Source organism: Coregonus lavaretus, assembly GCF_964263955.1.
Source record: "Coregonus lavaretus genome assembly, contig: HAP1_SCAFFOLD_5976, whole genome shotgun sequence".
Lineage (NCBI taxonomy): Eukaryota > Metazoa > Chordata > Actinopteri > Salmoniformes > Salmonidae > Coregonus > Coregonus lavaretus.
In genome coordinates this window covers 1-16,669 of record NW_028164255.1, presented here as the reverse complement: position 1 = coordinate 16,669, position 16,669 = coordinate 1, and the positions used below count along the sequence as shown (strand labels likewise).

Sequence of the window (16,669 nt, the reverse complement as noted above, 5' to 3'; positions counted from 1 at the left end):
TAAGTAAAATTTGATTTGATGAACAATAACTTTCTATCCTCATCTATGTAGTTTTACAAGATGGGAGGACAAACAAAACATCTCATTGACACAGGTTTAAAACATTGTGAAATCAGTGTTAATAATCTTTAATTACATAATCTCTGTACATTTACAAACTTTTACATCACATCGATTAATTTGTTCACCAAACTAGGACCACCAAGTAAGATTTGTTTTTCAGTGCTATCTCACTGTGTCCTCGTGAAACAGTTGGACATCTTGGTACTTCAAGGTCATTAATCCCCTCAGGGAAATAATGTCATGATAGGGACGGGAGTTCTTTCCTTTCCATGCCAGGATAAACTCTGGCCTGTTATTAGGGCCCAGTCATGACTTCCAATAATACTGAAGAGTCACTCGTTTACAGGCTGATATAACGGTTATGCAGCTCTGTCTGTGGTAGATACTATTATTATGGAATGATTGAGTCGTTGTACACTGGCCATGCTTTCCTTTGCATTACAGCCATCTTTTTTCATTACTCTTCTTCTATTCTATTCCGTCTTCATCCATCAATCCATCCAGTGTGCTTTTATGGTTCCTTATAGGGCTAAGGGTTTTTCTGCATTGTGGTCTCCTGTCCACCCTGGTAACTGATGCCCATGTGTTCTGTAGCTAGCAGCTAAGTCACAGATCCGTTTATGCTGTCTTGCCAAACGTGCCGTGACAATGACATAGTAATTGGCTAGACGACACAAACAGATCTGGGACTCAGGCTAGCTCCCTGGTGTCAGTTAGCAGTTGACCCCCAGACCTGTCCAGTGGTCAGGCACCATGAGGAAGTATTTGTCCATGGCCTCACAGAAACGGGATCGGTACAGCTCCGGGGACACCACCGTGGGCATCTTACCTGTGAGCGCGACACAAAATACACCATATTAATAACACATTTTATTTGTATAGCGCTTTTCATTTACAGGAAGAAATCAAAAGGTCTTTAGATATATATATTTTTTTAAACTACTAGAGATCTCAAAGCTAAATGTGAAAGAGCGCAATCTTAAAATAGACTTCAAGGACTAACGTAGGGGGAATGAGGTGTTAGTGTCGGACAGACAGATGATGAATTACCTTGCCCCCCCAGGATCCCTGTGGATTTCACCACCATCTCCAGCTTCTTGTCCCATGTGAATGTCCGAATGTAATCTGATACAATGGGAGGAATGTTTGTTTTATAAATACAGCCAATTAAATTAAATTTGAACGTTTGAAGAGGGATATTAATGCTTTTCCCTCACCTATGATTCCCACCACCAGCTGGTCTGTGGCGTCGTCTCGTCCAACTAACAGAGAGTAGTCTATGATCAGGTGACTAGACAGGAAGTAGGCATCACTGTGTATGGCCGCCCTCAGGATGGCCTTGCAATGGGCTCTGATGTACAGAGGGTTGTCATGGACCAGCTTCAGTAGGTTCTCATCCAGCAGAACCACCTAATATAGAATAATGTATGCCATTTAGCTGATGCTTTTATCCAAAGGTTGTTATTTCAAAAGAGAACGTGTTCTCAATGACATACCTGGTCAAATAAAGATAAATGCATAAATAAACAAAGCAACTTACAGTATAGTCAGTGCATACATTTGTTTTGTATGAGTGGTCTCAGTGGGAATCGAACCCACGACCCAGTGTTGCTAGCCTAGCGCCATGCTCACCTCACAGCTCTCCTTCCCAGAGTCGGTCTTGACGTTGCGGTTCCTCAGAGAACCCTTGAGGTCGAACACCTGGGCCATCTTCCTGCCATAGAACAGGTTCTCCATGACCAGCAGATCCAGCTTCTTCTCTGAGTTGTTCTGGGAGTTTTTGTAGCCGATCCGGTACACACCCAGGATCTTAGCCAGGGCAGTGGGTCGCTGTGGGACAGACAGGGGGTTTAGGATAGGAATGTGTTGTAATCTATAACCATCCATCACAGACAATAACACAGCTCCTTGAAAAACATTTAATAAATCTAATTTCCTCAAATTAAATTAATTATCTGGACGAATAGATTACTTTATAAGCAAGGCAAATGTAGATACGACTTTTATCACCAAAATAGTTCATATTTATCTATTTAAGTCAATGTAACTATATGGGTAGTGTAGTTAGTGTAGTTTACCTTCTGCTGCACAGCTCCGGTGATGTAGGTGAAGTAATGAGGGGCAAAGTCCAGAAAGGACTGAACCTCTAGTCTGGGCATCTGCTTCAGGATGAACCGGTCATCTGAGGGAGGGAGGGAGAAAGAGAGAGAGGGGGAGGGACAGAGAGAGCGAGAGCAACAGGTATTACCACTACAGACAAATAAATAGCACTACAGGCGGGTAACATGGACTGCACATATTTAAAGGCGTTATCTTGCCCTAAATAGGACTTCCTGGTAAATACAAGTTAAATAAAACAATATGACTCTGGTGTTGACGGTCACCTTCTGTGGCGTAGAAGACGGCCCCAGACTTGCCGCCGCGGGCCTGCCAGTTGACGCAGTGGGAGAGTGAGCGGACAAAGTCGTCCTCCGTACTCGCCATGATCTCCTCTCTCATCTTGTGGAACTCCTCTGCATAGTAAATCCTGCAGTAGAACTTAGCATTGGCGTCAGAGAACTCTTGAGAGAGACAGAGAGAAGAGAGAGCGAGAGGTTACTGACTAGGCCCTATGCTTGTTATTGAGAGTAAGTTTGCGGGCTAAGCACTTCACAGGTAACGCCATCCCAAAAGGCACATAAATCCAATGAGAAACACTCACGTAATTCGATATGAGGGTTTCCTGCTGACTTCTTATGCTTGTCTCCTATGTCTGCATCTTCTGTTCAAAGCAAAAGAAAAAGATGCTAGGAATGCCAGAAACATATTGCACATTAGAACAGAGCTGAACTTAGGTAAAAATGCAAGACTTTCTAGCACCCCCCTCCCATATTGCCCGTTGACCCTGAGTATCCACTACTCACTGAGAGGGTCAGAGTCCATGCTGCTGCGGCCCAGACCCATCTGGGAGGAGGATGTCTCATTGGGCTTGGCTGGGCTGTTCTTGGCCCGGCTCTCTCCAGAGCTGCACACAGACAGGATGAGACAAGGCATTATACATCAGGTAACATACACACAGTCATCATCAGCAGTGTGTGTGTGTACCTGATGGTTTGGGTGGTATCCTCGCCTCCTGCCTTCACCGTTGTCTTTGACAGCTCATCCAGAGCGGTCTTATACTCCTTACAGCTAGAGGTTAGGCAGAGGTCATTAAAATAACATTAGAACAACATAACTATAATGATAATAACTTTAGAACAACAACAAGACAACATAACACATCAGTGAGTGTAAGACGTGCAGAGAATGGAGAAGAAATGGAGAGGAGCGGTTACCTGAGAGCGAATGCGATGATGGAGCTGGGTTCTCTCTCACACACGGCTATGGGCACTCTTTCATGCTCATACATCAGGTAATGCTTGTCTGGGTCACTAACAAACAAAGATCACAACAACGTCAGAAAACGTACAGGGCTCAATAGTAAATAATACAACACTATTTATCTGTCCATTATACAGAGGATACAACCAGGGGTTGGAACCGATTTAGGGAACAGAACTGAAAACAGGAAAACAAAGACAATTTTCGAAGAACAGAACCGAGAACGAAAGTGATATACAGTGAGGGAAAAAAGTATTTCATCCCCTGCTGATTTTGTACGTTTGCCCACTGACAAATAAATTATCAGTCTATAATTTTAATGCTAGGTTTATTTGAACAGTGAGAGACAGAATAACACCAACAAAATCCAGAAAAACGCATGTCACAAATGTTATAAATTGATTTGCATTTTAATGAGGGAAATAAGTATTTGACCCCCTCTCAATCAGAAAGATTTCTGGCTCCCAGGTGTCTTTTATACAGGTAACGAGCTGAGATTAGGAGCACACTCTTAAAGGGAGTGCTCCTAATCTTAGCTTGTTACCTGTATAAAAGACACCTGTCCACAGAAGCAATCAATCAGATTCCAAACTCTCCACCATGGCCAAGACCAACGAGCTCTCCCAGGATGTCAGGGACACGATTGTAGACCTACACAAGGCTGGAATAGGCTACAAGACCATCGCCAAGCAGCTTGGTGAGAAGGTGACAACAGTTGGTGCGAGTATTCGCAAATGGAAGACACACAAAATAACTGTCAATCTCCCTCGGCCTGGGGCTCCATGCAAGATCTCACCTCGTGGAGTTGCAATGATCATGAGAACGGTGAGGAATCAGCCCAGAACTACACAGGAGGATCTTGTCAATGATCTCAAGGCAGCTAGGACCATAGTCACCAAGAAAACAATTGGTAACACACTACGCCGTGAAGGACTGAAATCCTGCAGCGCCCGCAAGGTCCCCCTGCTCAAGAAAGCACATATACAGGCCCGTATGAAGTTTGCCAATGAACATCTGAATGATTCAGAGGAGAACTGGGTGAAAGTGTTGTGGTCAGATGAGACCAAAATTGAGCTCTTTGGCATCAACTCAACTCGCCGTGTTTGGAGGAGGAGGAATGCTGCCTATGACCCCAAGAACACCATCCCCACCGTCAAACATGGAGGTGGAAACATTATGCTTTGGGGGTGTTTTTCTGCTAAGGGGACAGGACAACTTCACCGCATCAAAGGGACGATGGACGGCGCCATGTACCGTCAAATCTTGGGTTAGAACCTCCTACCCTCAGCCAGGGCATTGAAAATGGGTCTTGGATGGGTGGTATTCCAGCATGACAATGACCCAAAACACACGGCCAAGGCAACAAAGGAGTGGCTCAAGAAGAAGTACATTAAGGTCCTGGAGTGGCCTAGCCAGTCTCCAGACCATAATCCCATAGAAAATCTGTGGAGGGAGCTGAAGGTTCGAGTTGCCAAACGTCAGGCTCGAAACCTTAATGACTTGGAGAAGATCTGCAAAGAGGAGTGGGACAAAATCCCTCCTGAGATGTGTGCAAACCTGGTGGCCAACTACAAGAAACGTCTGACCTCTGTGATTGCCAACAAGGGTTTTGCCACCAAGTACTAAGTCATGTTTTGCAAAGGGGTCAAATACTTATTTCCCTCATTAAAATGCAAATCAATTCATAATTCATAATTCACATTTTTTACATGCGTTTTTCTGGATTTTTTTGTTGTTATTCTGTCTCTCACTTTTCAAATAAACCTACCATTAAAATTATAGACTGATCATGTCTTTGTCAGTGGGAAAACGTACAAAATTAGCAGGGGATCAAATACTTTTGTCCCTCACTGTATACTGTTGTTTTATTTTAAAAGCTTGGGAACAGGTTAATAGCATTCTTTGACATTCCAGGCATTTTTTTCTAGTCCCACAAAAAACGCAACAAAGCACCTCTGCATAGGCCTCACTGTCACTCAGAAATGTATTCCAGAGACTGCCTGCCTGCCAGCTGAACATCTTTGCCAGTGTGTGTGTAGGCTACCTGCCTCTCCCTCTGAAGCATGCATAGTCTACTGTAGCTCCTGACTTTACAGCAAGCGGTAATGGAATGGAACTGAGAGTCGTGATCAAGGGCTAGCTCTGGTCCAACGTCAGTTAAACTAACTCTCTGAAGTTCAACGACTTTCAAAGTTTCCTCATAGAAGCCTCTCCTCCGTAGGTATAATTTGTGGGCCTAATTCAGATAATGCATGTCATAACAACAAGATGCCCAGCGATTCATGCCCAGTGCTCTCCTCACCCGCATGTCGAACCCTACACTCCACTTGTCTGTCCAATGCATGTACATAGCTTGCCCGCTCCATAGCAAGCTGCTGTATCTACTGGTGAAGAAATGTAATGTTGTGCTAGATGTAAAAAAATATATATATATTTCAGAGGTTTAAAAAGGAACAGAAAGGAATGATATAAACCATGACTTTTTTGGGGTTCGAACCGGTTCAGAATTTATTTTGCTGATTGGAACTGTGGAACGGAACCCCAAAAAAAGATGGTTCTGTTCAGAACGAAACGATTGGAAAATAATTTGGGTTCTGACCCCTGGATACAACAGACATTTGTTATTTTGGCTTTCACAGTGCCCAGCCCCACCACAAAACAACACAACAGCACAGGGTCAGCGGCAGAGCAGCGCAGTGCTCTGGAGCAGGTTAGGGGTTAAGTGCTTTGCTCAAGGGTATTGGTGATTTTTCCCGTAAAAACTGGGTTTCAAGCTAAACATTACAACAAAGTAAGAAAATGAACAGGGCTCAATATAGCATTGGCATTTATATCAAATGCCATCTTATATGGCTGATCATTAATCAATTTATACTACAGGCAAAAAGCTTATTCAGAGGTGAAGGCATACTGTACTCACAATGGGAATGGGATGGGGTTGTAACTGTTTCCTGGCAGCAGGTTGGCTAGAATGGCCTTCATGGTGGACTTCTCTTTCACCTGGCTGTCGTTGGAGCCCAACAGGTGTCCATCAAACACATCTAGGAGACAATGAGAATGAGTTAGGGACCGGAGAGGTCTGTTTTTAGATACATACTGTAGATCTACAGAAAGTGAATGGTAAGCGTATGTGGGGGGTTGTGTGTGTGTCTACAGGTGTGTGTGTGTGTGTGTGTGTGTGTGTGTGTGTGTGTGTGTATGTGTATGTGTTCACCCTCTGGGATGCTGACGGAGTCCTGGTCAGGGAAGGACGGTCCAGACGAGAGGGGTTCTGAGCCTGGTTCTCCTGGTGACGGTAATGTTAGCAATGACGACCCAGAGCTGGAGGGCAGGGCAGAGAGGTGACGGTCCTCTGTCAAGAAAATAACAGACATGCCCATCAACTACTGTCCACCAATGAGAGAAGTACTATAGCATTCTGACTAATAGCTGAACAACTCCCCTCACCTTTGTCACCGTTTTGTACCACAGGGGAGGGGTTGCGTGGAGAGGACTCCAGAGCACTTGTCTGTTAAACAAAATAAAAAACGTAACATTCCATCCATTATGATACACTAAGTGCTTATCATATACTAAGTGCTTCCTATCATCTGAATTCTATCAGGTATATACTGCACTGACCTTGCTGTCGTCTGTCTGTCTGTGTCTCCCAGGGCTAGCTGGGACAGACAGACGCTTCCTGCCCTTCTCCTGCTGGAACAGGTCCTGCAGCCTGGAGGTTAAATGGTTCAACAAATTCATGATATGAGATCTCCCACTGACATCAATCAATTGATGTGAAAGTCTGATCCCAAGTTAGAATTCAGCCCTAAGGACCAGTTTCCTAGACAAAAATGAATCCTAGTACTAGACTAAAAAGCTTGTTTATTGGAGATTCATCCATTGAAAGTGCTTCTTAGTCAAAGACTAGGCTTTATTTGTGTCTAGGAAACCGCCCCTAACATTAAAAGCTGCTCCGATGTCAGTGTTCTCACCTGCTGTTCCAGGACTGCAGTGTTTCACACAGGCTCTGTTTCTTCACTACCACTGACTCCACTACAGTCTGGAGCTGCTGGGGAGAGTCACTACCACAGGCCTGGAGACGAGCCTGCAGCTTCTCTATCCAGCTACGCAGCTCTGCCTCCTCCATCTGAACACACACACAAAGGAAACTGATGGAAACCATGTGTTTGATACCGTTCCATTCAATCCATTACAATGAGCCCATCCTCCGATTTACAGTGACGACACTGATGCAACATCAGCCTCCACTGCACTATACATACACATAATGAGACATATTTGGAGTGTAGCTCCCACCCTTCGAGGAGGAACCTACGTCTTTCTGTGCAAACAGGTCCTCCATCTTCTCCTCGCGTGTCTTGCTGAAGGTGTCCGTCTTCAGGGAGGTGAGGCGGTCCTCTATGGCCAGGTACACCTGATTCACCCTGACAAGAGGGAAGAGAGGGAGATAATGGAAAAGGACTGGTCAGAACTAGATAGAAGGTAAAAACTAGTCAAACTAGATTCTTCAGTTGGAGCCTGGTCCCAGATCTGTTTGTGCCGTCTTGCCCACTCACAGAGGACAATAACCATAGGACTCAGCTATACAGCACAAACAGATCTGGGACCAGGCTACTTAAGGCCATGGTAGACAGACAACAGGTAGACAGTTACTTCTGTGAGAAGTCCTTGAGGTCCTGCTGCATGCTGCCCTTGGAGGGCCCCTGGTTCCTGATGAAGATCTTAGGAGGAGGGAGGCAGATCTCCAGCAGTCTCACTGAGATGTAGCTGGGGGTTAGACAAGTGGAATGGCATGGGCATATACAGTTTACTACACTAATAATACCTCTAGTGATATTTATCTGAATTCTACAGGAGATTTTGTCTTTCCAGTGTTATACAAATAATAGGTCATTTGAAGATTTTGAATTGATGCAAAAATGGTAACAAAAAATTGTAAGAATGATAAATGATGGATAGATGTATGGCTGGATGAATGGATGGCCGGTTGGATGGATGAAAATCAAAGCCCTGGACTGTGTTTCCCACCTGAATGAGGCCACCATCTGGTTGTAGGAGAAGTACTGGTGGTAGTCTTTGTGGATGGAGTGGCCACAGGGCTCAGCATTAGCCCTCCTGGTATACTGGTGACCATAGAACCTCAGTTCCAGGTACTTAGCAAAGGACATGGACCACGAGTCATTGGACAGGGGCACCACAGGAGTCACCTAGAAAGACAGAGTAGAATCCAAGGATCAAAGCTGTGTGAGCGATAGAAGCTAAGCAGACCTGGACAGCAGCTTTTTGCTCTAGCGAAAAACTGGCACATCTGATTAGCAAGCATTTGATTAGTTGAACTAGGTGAGCCTGCTATTAACTAAAGCAAACAATTAGGTGTGCTAGCTATAGAGCAAACGTGCACTCCTGGGGGTAGTGATGGAACAGATAAGAAAACACAGATTAACAAGTTACTGTACCTGTTTGCATATGCGGCACCAGGAGTAGTTGAGGATGGTGTGTTGGTATCCAGGCACAGGAGAGTCCAGCTCCTTCAGTACGATCTGAACACAGCCACTGCCATGGACAAACCGCCGCACATGGTGCACCATGGGAGTCTCACAGAACATACTGGGGCACTGATAGGATGGCCTAGATCATGCATACACAGACACACACAGACAGACAGACAGACAGACACGGCAGGGCAAAGAAGAGGGGCTTCATTGAGTTACATTTTATTACATATCAATGACACATTTTATCGTAAAATATTTTATTGTAAATTCAATCAAATAATTTGTCAGGTTCTGATCGTTTTCCCCTCACCTGAAACAGTATCTCTCCAGGAATATTCCTAGTGTGAGGTCATTCTTTCCGTAGAACTCCATCGTGACAATCCTGTTGAGAACAAATAAGTATTTGTGAATAGCTGACCTTTCAGAGTTCAGTCATCTGGTCTTTCACAGCGGGTTCACAAGATTTCTGTATTGCCCCTAAGGGGATAAATAAAGTTGTATTGAATTGAAGACCACCAGGGTTGAGTGGGGTTTACCAGGGACTGACGCAGGGGTTGGGGGCGTTGTTGGACTGGGCTGAGGAGCTGCTGAACAGAACACACAGTCTCTGGTGGTTCACCGGGTTCAGGCAGTCCAGCTAAAAACACAGAGAAGTAATGGTGGTCAACAACAACAACAAGCACATATGCTTTACAATACAAGAGCGCACTTCACCTCTTCAGACCTCACCTAATATCTCTGTAGAGTGAGTGAGATGGTGTGCTCATCAATAGAACACACTGATCAGTAAACTAGCACTGGCTAAGGGAGATGTTAACATTAGGTTGTCTGTAATGGAAAAACACTCAATATACACACACATCAGAACAATAACTCCACAGATACATCAGAGAGACTGTTGGAGATCTGTCTCCCTCCTCTGTGCCATCCAGCTCCTATATTGTGGTGTGTGGACGTACTAACTACCTCGCCATGTCTCACCTTGGAGGCCCAGGTCATGTCGTTCTGTCCCGCTGGCTTCTCGTCCTCACTATCAGCCTTGACGGGGTGCTTGGGCGGTGGAGCCTCCAGGACTGGTGGCTGGGTTAGGGGCTGGGTGAAGGGGTCTGCCTCCTGTCGGAGGCGGCCCCCCTGGGCACGGTAGTCTGCCAGCATCTTGGCCAGGTCCTGGCTGCTGCCCAGCTGCTCTGCGATGCGGGCGCTGGTAAGGTGGTGGGAGGGTAACACCTGGATGGGGCGGGGGGGATGGCCTCCGGTTGCGATGCCTCCACCTGACGGGGCGGAGTCTTTGAGGAGTTGTCGCTTACGTCGACAGTCTAGTTCTTTGAAGTCCTTGTTGAGCAGCGGAGAGAGGTACACCTGCACAAGGAACTAGTATGTTAAATCTCAAATATGAAAATATCTTATTGGATCATTCGCCCAGCACTTAAGTGTTATGAAATGTGCGTAATGCATTTGCATTACAACAAACATTTTTGTAGACATCTCCACTATAACCAACAACTGAGTACAGAGGAACTGAAAGTCACATAAACTGATGATCTAATATTCTATTGTACATTACTGAACTACATTGAGCGATTTGATAGAAAAAAGGTTGAAAAACCTTCAGTGAATGTAAACCAACAGACCTTTTCAGGAAAGTAGTCTCTGCTGGGGCAGCGTAGGCCAGCAGGCGTGAGGAGGAAGGGCTCTGTGAAGGTGATGAATGGGGAGATACAAAGGATGATGTCCTTCAGCTCCTGTTTGAAGCCTGCCGTAAGTGTCTTGAGACGGTCGTCCGTCGAGGCCACCTGCTCGGTGGCAAAACAGAAGAGGATATTGTTGGACACTCTTGGAGGACAATGGAAACTAATTTCAAAATGCTTCTTTATTATTAAAACCAACGTGTTTCTGTCTATAGCCTTAATCCGTTTTTCCCCTCACCTGCTCTGTGACAAACAGCCCTGTGTCATCCTGCAGGGGGTCTCTGAACAGCCTGGGGGGCGTCTCCGAACCCGAGCTTTCCTCCCGCGACTCACCCCTCCCCAGAACCCCCGACCCGCTCCCCCCCTCAGTCTCCCCCTTCCCCGGCCCAATCTCATCTGCCAACTCCTCCAGGTCATCAATGAGATAGGGTGGGGACACTGGAGGTTGCAGCACCGGGCGATTGGACAATGGCGTGGAGGTCATGACCTCTGCTGACTCCAGCCCCTCGGCCCCCAGGGAGGAAGAGGAGGACAGGAAGTGGTTTTTGTTTACTTTTACACCATTGACATCTTTAGGCGAGGAGGACTCTGATACAGATTTCCGAAGGGAAGGCTTCTCCTCCTCCTCCTCCTTCTCCCCCAGCACAGTCTCTCCTCCCTGGGAGAGGGTGCTCTGTTCGGTCCCATTTTCCTGGTTCTCGCCCTGGCTCTCCTCCTCCTCCTCGACGGTAGTGCTCTCCAGGAGACAGGGGAAGGAGTTGGTCTTGGCCAGGCTGGGAGGCATGGCGAACTCATCCATGAGAAAGGATATCTCTAGCTGGGAGTGGTAGGCCACACACACCATGAGGATGATGATATCTTTAACCCTGGCCAGCTCGTACTCAGACGCCCCGCGAAGCTTTATGGTACAGCCCAGCTGGGGAGAGCAGCCCTCAAAGAACATCAGAGACTTCAACTCATCTGTCACAGAGAGAGCAGAAGGGGAGAGAGGAGAACATATTACACAGTTGTGCTGTGGCACTCAGGGGAGTCAGAAGGAGGAGCCTGGAGGTAAGTCTAGACTAGGAGGGAGGAAGTTGTGAATGAAAGCACCTGGTTGCAGTATGTTTCATGTGTTGGATTATTTAAGTGAAGTAAGTTTTATGAATGGCTTTCAATATCTAAGAAGTAGAGATTTAAGATGTAGACTAAAAGTAGCTGAAGGCAGGAAGTTGAGGACAGAGTCGTTTCCCCTCACTGCTGGCCAGCTGGAAGGAGTGTAGGTAGAATTTTTGGCAGGTTCCCAGTCGAGGCTTGGTGAGCAGCTGGTCCATAGACATGACTAGGTCCCCCTGGGTCATACGACTCACCCTGTCCAAGACTTGCTGCAGAGAACCATAGAGGAGGGAAATAGAGACTGAGAGCAGGTATGGTTAATAGACAGCTGAATAGACAGCTGGCTACAGACACACTCAGAAAGAGTAATTCAATTGTTATAAAATATATAAACTAACAACAGCTACATACAGGTAGATGCCAAAATAATGGGAACACTTGAGTAAATGAGGGATACAAAGTATATTGATAGCAGGTGCTTCCACAAAGGTGTGGTTCCTGAGTTAATTAAGCAATTAACATCCCATCATGCTTAGGGTCATGTATAAAAATGCTGGGCAGGCCCACAGGGCATGAGTGGTCACTGAATGGTTTGGTGAGCATGAAAACGATGTAAACCATATGCCATGACCATCTCAGTCATCAGATCTCAACCCAATTGAACACTTATGGGAGATTCTGGAGCGGCGCCTTAGAGAGCGTTTTCCACCACCATCAACAAAACACCAAATTATGGAATTTCTCGTGGAAGAATGGTGTCACATCCCTCCAATAGAGTTCCAGACACATAGAAGCTGTTCTGGCTCGTGGTGGCCCAACGCCCTATTAAGACACGTTATGTTGGTGTTTCCTTTATTCTGGCAGTTACATGTATGTAATAATGTTCTAAAGCTAGCTAAAAGGTGGGTTTGGAAACATAACCCAGGCTAGTACGGTAACTAGTACACAGCGCTAGCTAAAAGGTGGGTTTGGAAACATAACCCAGGCTAGTACGGTAACTAGTACACAGAGCTAGCTAAAAGGTGGGTTTGGAAACATAACCCAGGCTAGTACGGTAACTAGTACACAGCGCTAGCGAGAGGGCAGGGCAGTACTGACTGGTTTGACATTGATAACCACAGCTAATAAGGTAACTAGCAGTACAGAGAGCTAGAGAGGTACTGACTGGTTTGACGTTGATGACCAGTGCGATCCCGTGCTCCAGCAGCATGTCCTGAGCGATACGAGACACAGTCTTCTCCACCAGCACCAGGTTGGGACGCACGTCCGCTATACGCTGAACATAGTTCTTCAGAAACTCACGCTCCTGGGGAACAAAGACAGACAAAGATTTGTTTATTTTTCTTAATTTCTAGAAATTGTGGATGGGTGCTAGCAAATTTGGAATTACTGAAATATTTATTCTAAATTTGCTTGTCTTAATGCCTAGCCCTTGATTAGGCTATTTGAAATGATACTTGTCATCTTGTTATTTTAGCTACATCAATCAGTCGTGCTTTAAACCAATGACAGCCCAACCCACAAACCACTGATTGAGTGTCTAACTGACTGACCTGAAGCACGATGGGGTCAATGCAGGTGAACTTGGTCTCCTCTCTGTAGAGATACTCTATGGAACACTTCAGCAGCAGGATCTTGGGGTTCTTGATGTACGAGTTCATCTAAGATAAGACAAAATAGTACTTTACTGAGTTCATCTGCACATAGACAAGCAATACACGGTGTCATTCTGGCTCTGTTTACAGGGAGAGATGGTGGTTGTTGTTACAGGAGAGGAGAGGGAACCTACCTTTTTGTGGGCAATGTTCTTGGTACAGACAAAACCATTCACTACGGCAGAGTCAAACTTCTTCCCTCCAGGAATCTAAAAAAAGAAACATAGAAATAATGCCATTTTGGTTACATTAAATTACTCAAAAGTCAACTCCTACAGTGTGTGCAGTATAAGTACAGCTAAATGACAAATAACCTGATTCAGAGTTCAGATAAGTGCAGGCAACTCAGACTTTAGCGTAAATCTTTCATTGACTTCAATATGGAGACTTGCACAGAAAGTCCAGTTAATCACCCAAATCTCAAGTCAGAATATCTCCATGAGAGCGCTGTCAGTGTAGCCTCGTAATTACCAGACTGATTACCGCTGTGCTACAGAATGTAAGCTTGCGAGAATTCCAGATGGTTGTACGAGGTTACTGTCAGTGAGCTACCTTCTTGATGTGGACTAGTTGTCTGATGTCCATGTCATCATCACAGCTGCGAACGTCCGGCCGTACCGTCTGCACCACCTGCCTCACCACGGGAACAATGATGTCACGCCAGGAGAGGGACAGGGACTCGCTGTACAGCAGCTGCTGCAGCAGCGCCATCATGTGGCTGTGGTTGGCAGAGCTGGGGAAGGGAGGGAGGGAGGGGAGAAAACAGCAGTTTTAGGCAAGTATACCATGCTGATTCACCAGCTAAATATTTTACATAACACCATAGTATGCTCCAATTCATACTGAGATGTTGTTTTATCTAAAAGAATGACTCATAAATATGTTCCACTTCAGTTCCAGTTCTACTTCACTTCAGTAGGCTAAAGACTAGTCTTTAGTTTCCAAACATCCCACATACCTATTAATAAGAGGAATGACAAAAACATTTGAGCAACTTTCTAACCTCTAAGTTATGACTGTACTCACAGTAGCCTCTCCATTGCCTTCTTCTCTCCATTCTCCTCCCTGAGCTGGTCCAGGGAGCTGTGGTGCCAGCCCAGAGGAGTAAACAGCATCTCTTTAACCTTCTCCTCCACACGACGGTTAAACAGGGACTCTACAGCACACACACAGAGACAGAGAGAAGAGTGAGAGAGCGAGATATAGAGAATGTTAGCTTGGCTTACAGCTACAATACATTAGGTTCAGTACCAACTGCTTGTTCAATAGAAAGAATACACAGCTGCAAAAGAGTTGAAAAGGAAGCAATACTTGGGGAGGAAGTGGGGAATTCCAGGGTCATTCCACAAAAAGAGTGCCTTTTGCGTGCATCCCTTTGATATTTTAAGTAGGAATTGTGCACCAATATTGCATTTTAAAGCCTGTTATATTAAATTAACTGCCCTTTAATATAGACCACATGGAGAATAAAATAAAATAAAATAAACTTTTATTAAAGGCTCCCTTTGTCAACCCTGTGTCGTCACTTATAAGAAGATTTCAACCCACTTAATCCCAACATTCTCAAAGTTTCAACATCATTGTAAAGTCCTAGTTATTTTGTTGCTTTGAAAAAAGTCATTTCTGAAGATGATAATTTATTTCATGTGATCAGTGATTCATTTACATCTGTCCCTCATTTTAAGGTCAACCCTGTTATGTGAACTGAACTTTCATTTTAATATGGTGAACCGTGGCGGCCCATCCATTAGGGCGTTAGGGGAAGTGCCCCACTTTTGATTGGTTTAAATAAGTGAAAAACAATAAATAGAACAAATCTAAAGTTATCTACTGCTCTGCCCTCAGCAGCACCGGGCATCCGGCCTGCCGCCCAGCACTCGGATTGCATTGCCAGCTATTACATTGCTTGCTATTGGGTCTGCTCACTCAGGTATTGAACAGATTGGGCTAAAGAGCAAATTGCAAATGACCTTGTACATAAATAATCATGAAAGTCTTTGGGAGCCTGGGGCCTGAACCGGACACTTGCTAAAACCTTCTCACGGATCTGGTAGGACAAAAAAAACATTGCTCTGTGCCCAATTCGCAAAACACTGTTTTTTGTTTCCTGCCATTAGATGCTATCTAGTGGACACTAGCTACCAGAAAGCTAGCATACCGGTAACTAGCTTGCTAGCTCGCATGGCAATCAACTCCAACTAAAGTTACTGCCGACTTCATCATGCTATCTAGCTATCCCCAGTTAGATCATTTGTTTTCACGTCTCGCATTTGTGCTTGTTGCGTTTTCCTTGTGCGTGTACATCGATGCACTCGTGAGCTGGCTGCGAGCTGCTCGTTCTAAAGATATAACTTTGGTAATCAAAACAGTGGCAGCATGTGCAGCAGAGGTGATTCAGTTTTTACATGCAAAAGTAAATTGGTGTATTTATGCTGTTGTTCAAATGCACAGATAACTTTATACAGTTGAAGTCGGAAGTTCACATACACTTAGGTTGGAGTCATTAAAACTTGTTTTTCAACCACTCCACAAATGTCTTGTTAACAAACTATAGTTTTGGCAAGTCGGTTAGGACATCTACTTCGTGCATGACACAAGTAATTTTTCCAACAATTGTTTACAGACAGAATATTTCACATTTAATTCACTGTATCACAATTCCAGTGGGTCAGAAGTTTACATACACTAAGTTGACTGTGCCTTTAAACAGCTTGGAATATTCCAGAAAATGATGTCATGGCTTTAGAAGCTTCTGATAGGCTAATTAACATCATTTGAGTCAATTGGAGGTGTACCTGTGGATGTATTTCAAGGCCTACCTTCAAACTCAGTGCCTCTTTGCTTGACATCATGGGAAAATCTAAATAAATCAGCCAAGACCTCAGAAAAAAATGTGCAGACCTCCACAAGTCTGGTTCATCCTTGGGAGCAATTTCCAAATGCCTGAAGGTACCACGTTCATCTGTACAAACAATAGTACGCAAGTATAAACACCATGGGACCACGGGGCCGTCATACCGCTCAGGAAGGAGACGCGTTCTGTCTCCTAGAGATTAACGTACTTTGGTGCGAAAAGTGCAAATCAATCCCAGAACAACAGCACAGGACCTTGTGAAGATGCTGGAGGAAACAGGTACAAAAGTATCTATATCCACAGTAAAACAAGTCCTATATTGACATAACCTGAAAGGCTGCTCAGCAAGGAAGAAGCCACTGCTCCAAAACCACGATAAAAAAGCCAGACTACGGTTTGCAACTGCACATGGGGACAAAGATTGTACTTTTTGGAGAAATGTCCTCTGGTCTGATG

The 16,669-nt window shown here is 45.0% G+C and overlaps 1 protein-coding gene across 1 annotated transcript; it reads right to left on the bottom strand.

Moving 5' to 3' along the window:
* Positions 1 to 107: 107 nt before the first annotated feature.
* LOC311117269 (1-phosphatidylinositol 3-phosphate 5-kinase-like) lies at positions 108 to 14,515 on the bottom strand (the record flags this gene model as incomplete). Its single annotated transcript, XM_084192240.1, has 30 exons — positions 108 to 892; positions 1,114 to 1,188; positions 1,281 to 1,473; positions 1,696 to 1,893; positions 2,142 to 2,245; positions 2,448 to 2,624; positions 2,765 to 2,824; positions 2,967 to 3,067; positions 3,148 to 3,231; positions 3,378 to 3,473; positions 6,344 to 6,464; positions 6,638 to 6,775; positions 6,871 to 6,931; positions 7,045 to 7,135; positions 7,398 to 7,552; positions 7,742 to 7,850; positions 8,080 to 8,193; positions 8,455 to 8,633; positions 8,883 to 9,054; positions 9,232 to 9,303; positions 9,458 to 9,558; positions 9,903 to 10,280; positions 10,553 to 10,714; positions 10,848 to 11,569; positions 11,847 to 11,973; positions 12,870 to 13,010; positions 13,258 to 13,365; positions 13,494 to 13,568; positions 13,912 to 14,092; positions 14,386 to 14,515. Coding segments are annotated over 30 exons (4,541 nt in total), but the record flags the coding sequence as incomplete, so codon positions are not given.
* Between the last annotated feature and the right edge of the window lie 2,154 nt (positions 14,516 to 16,669).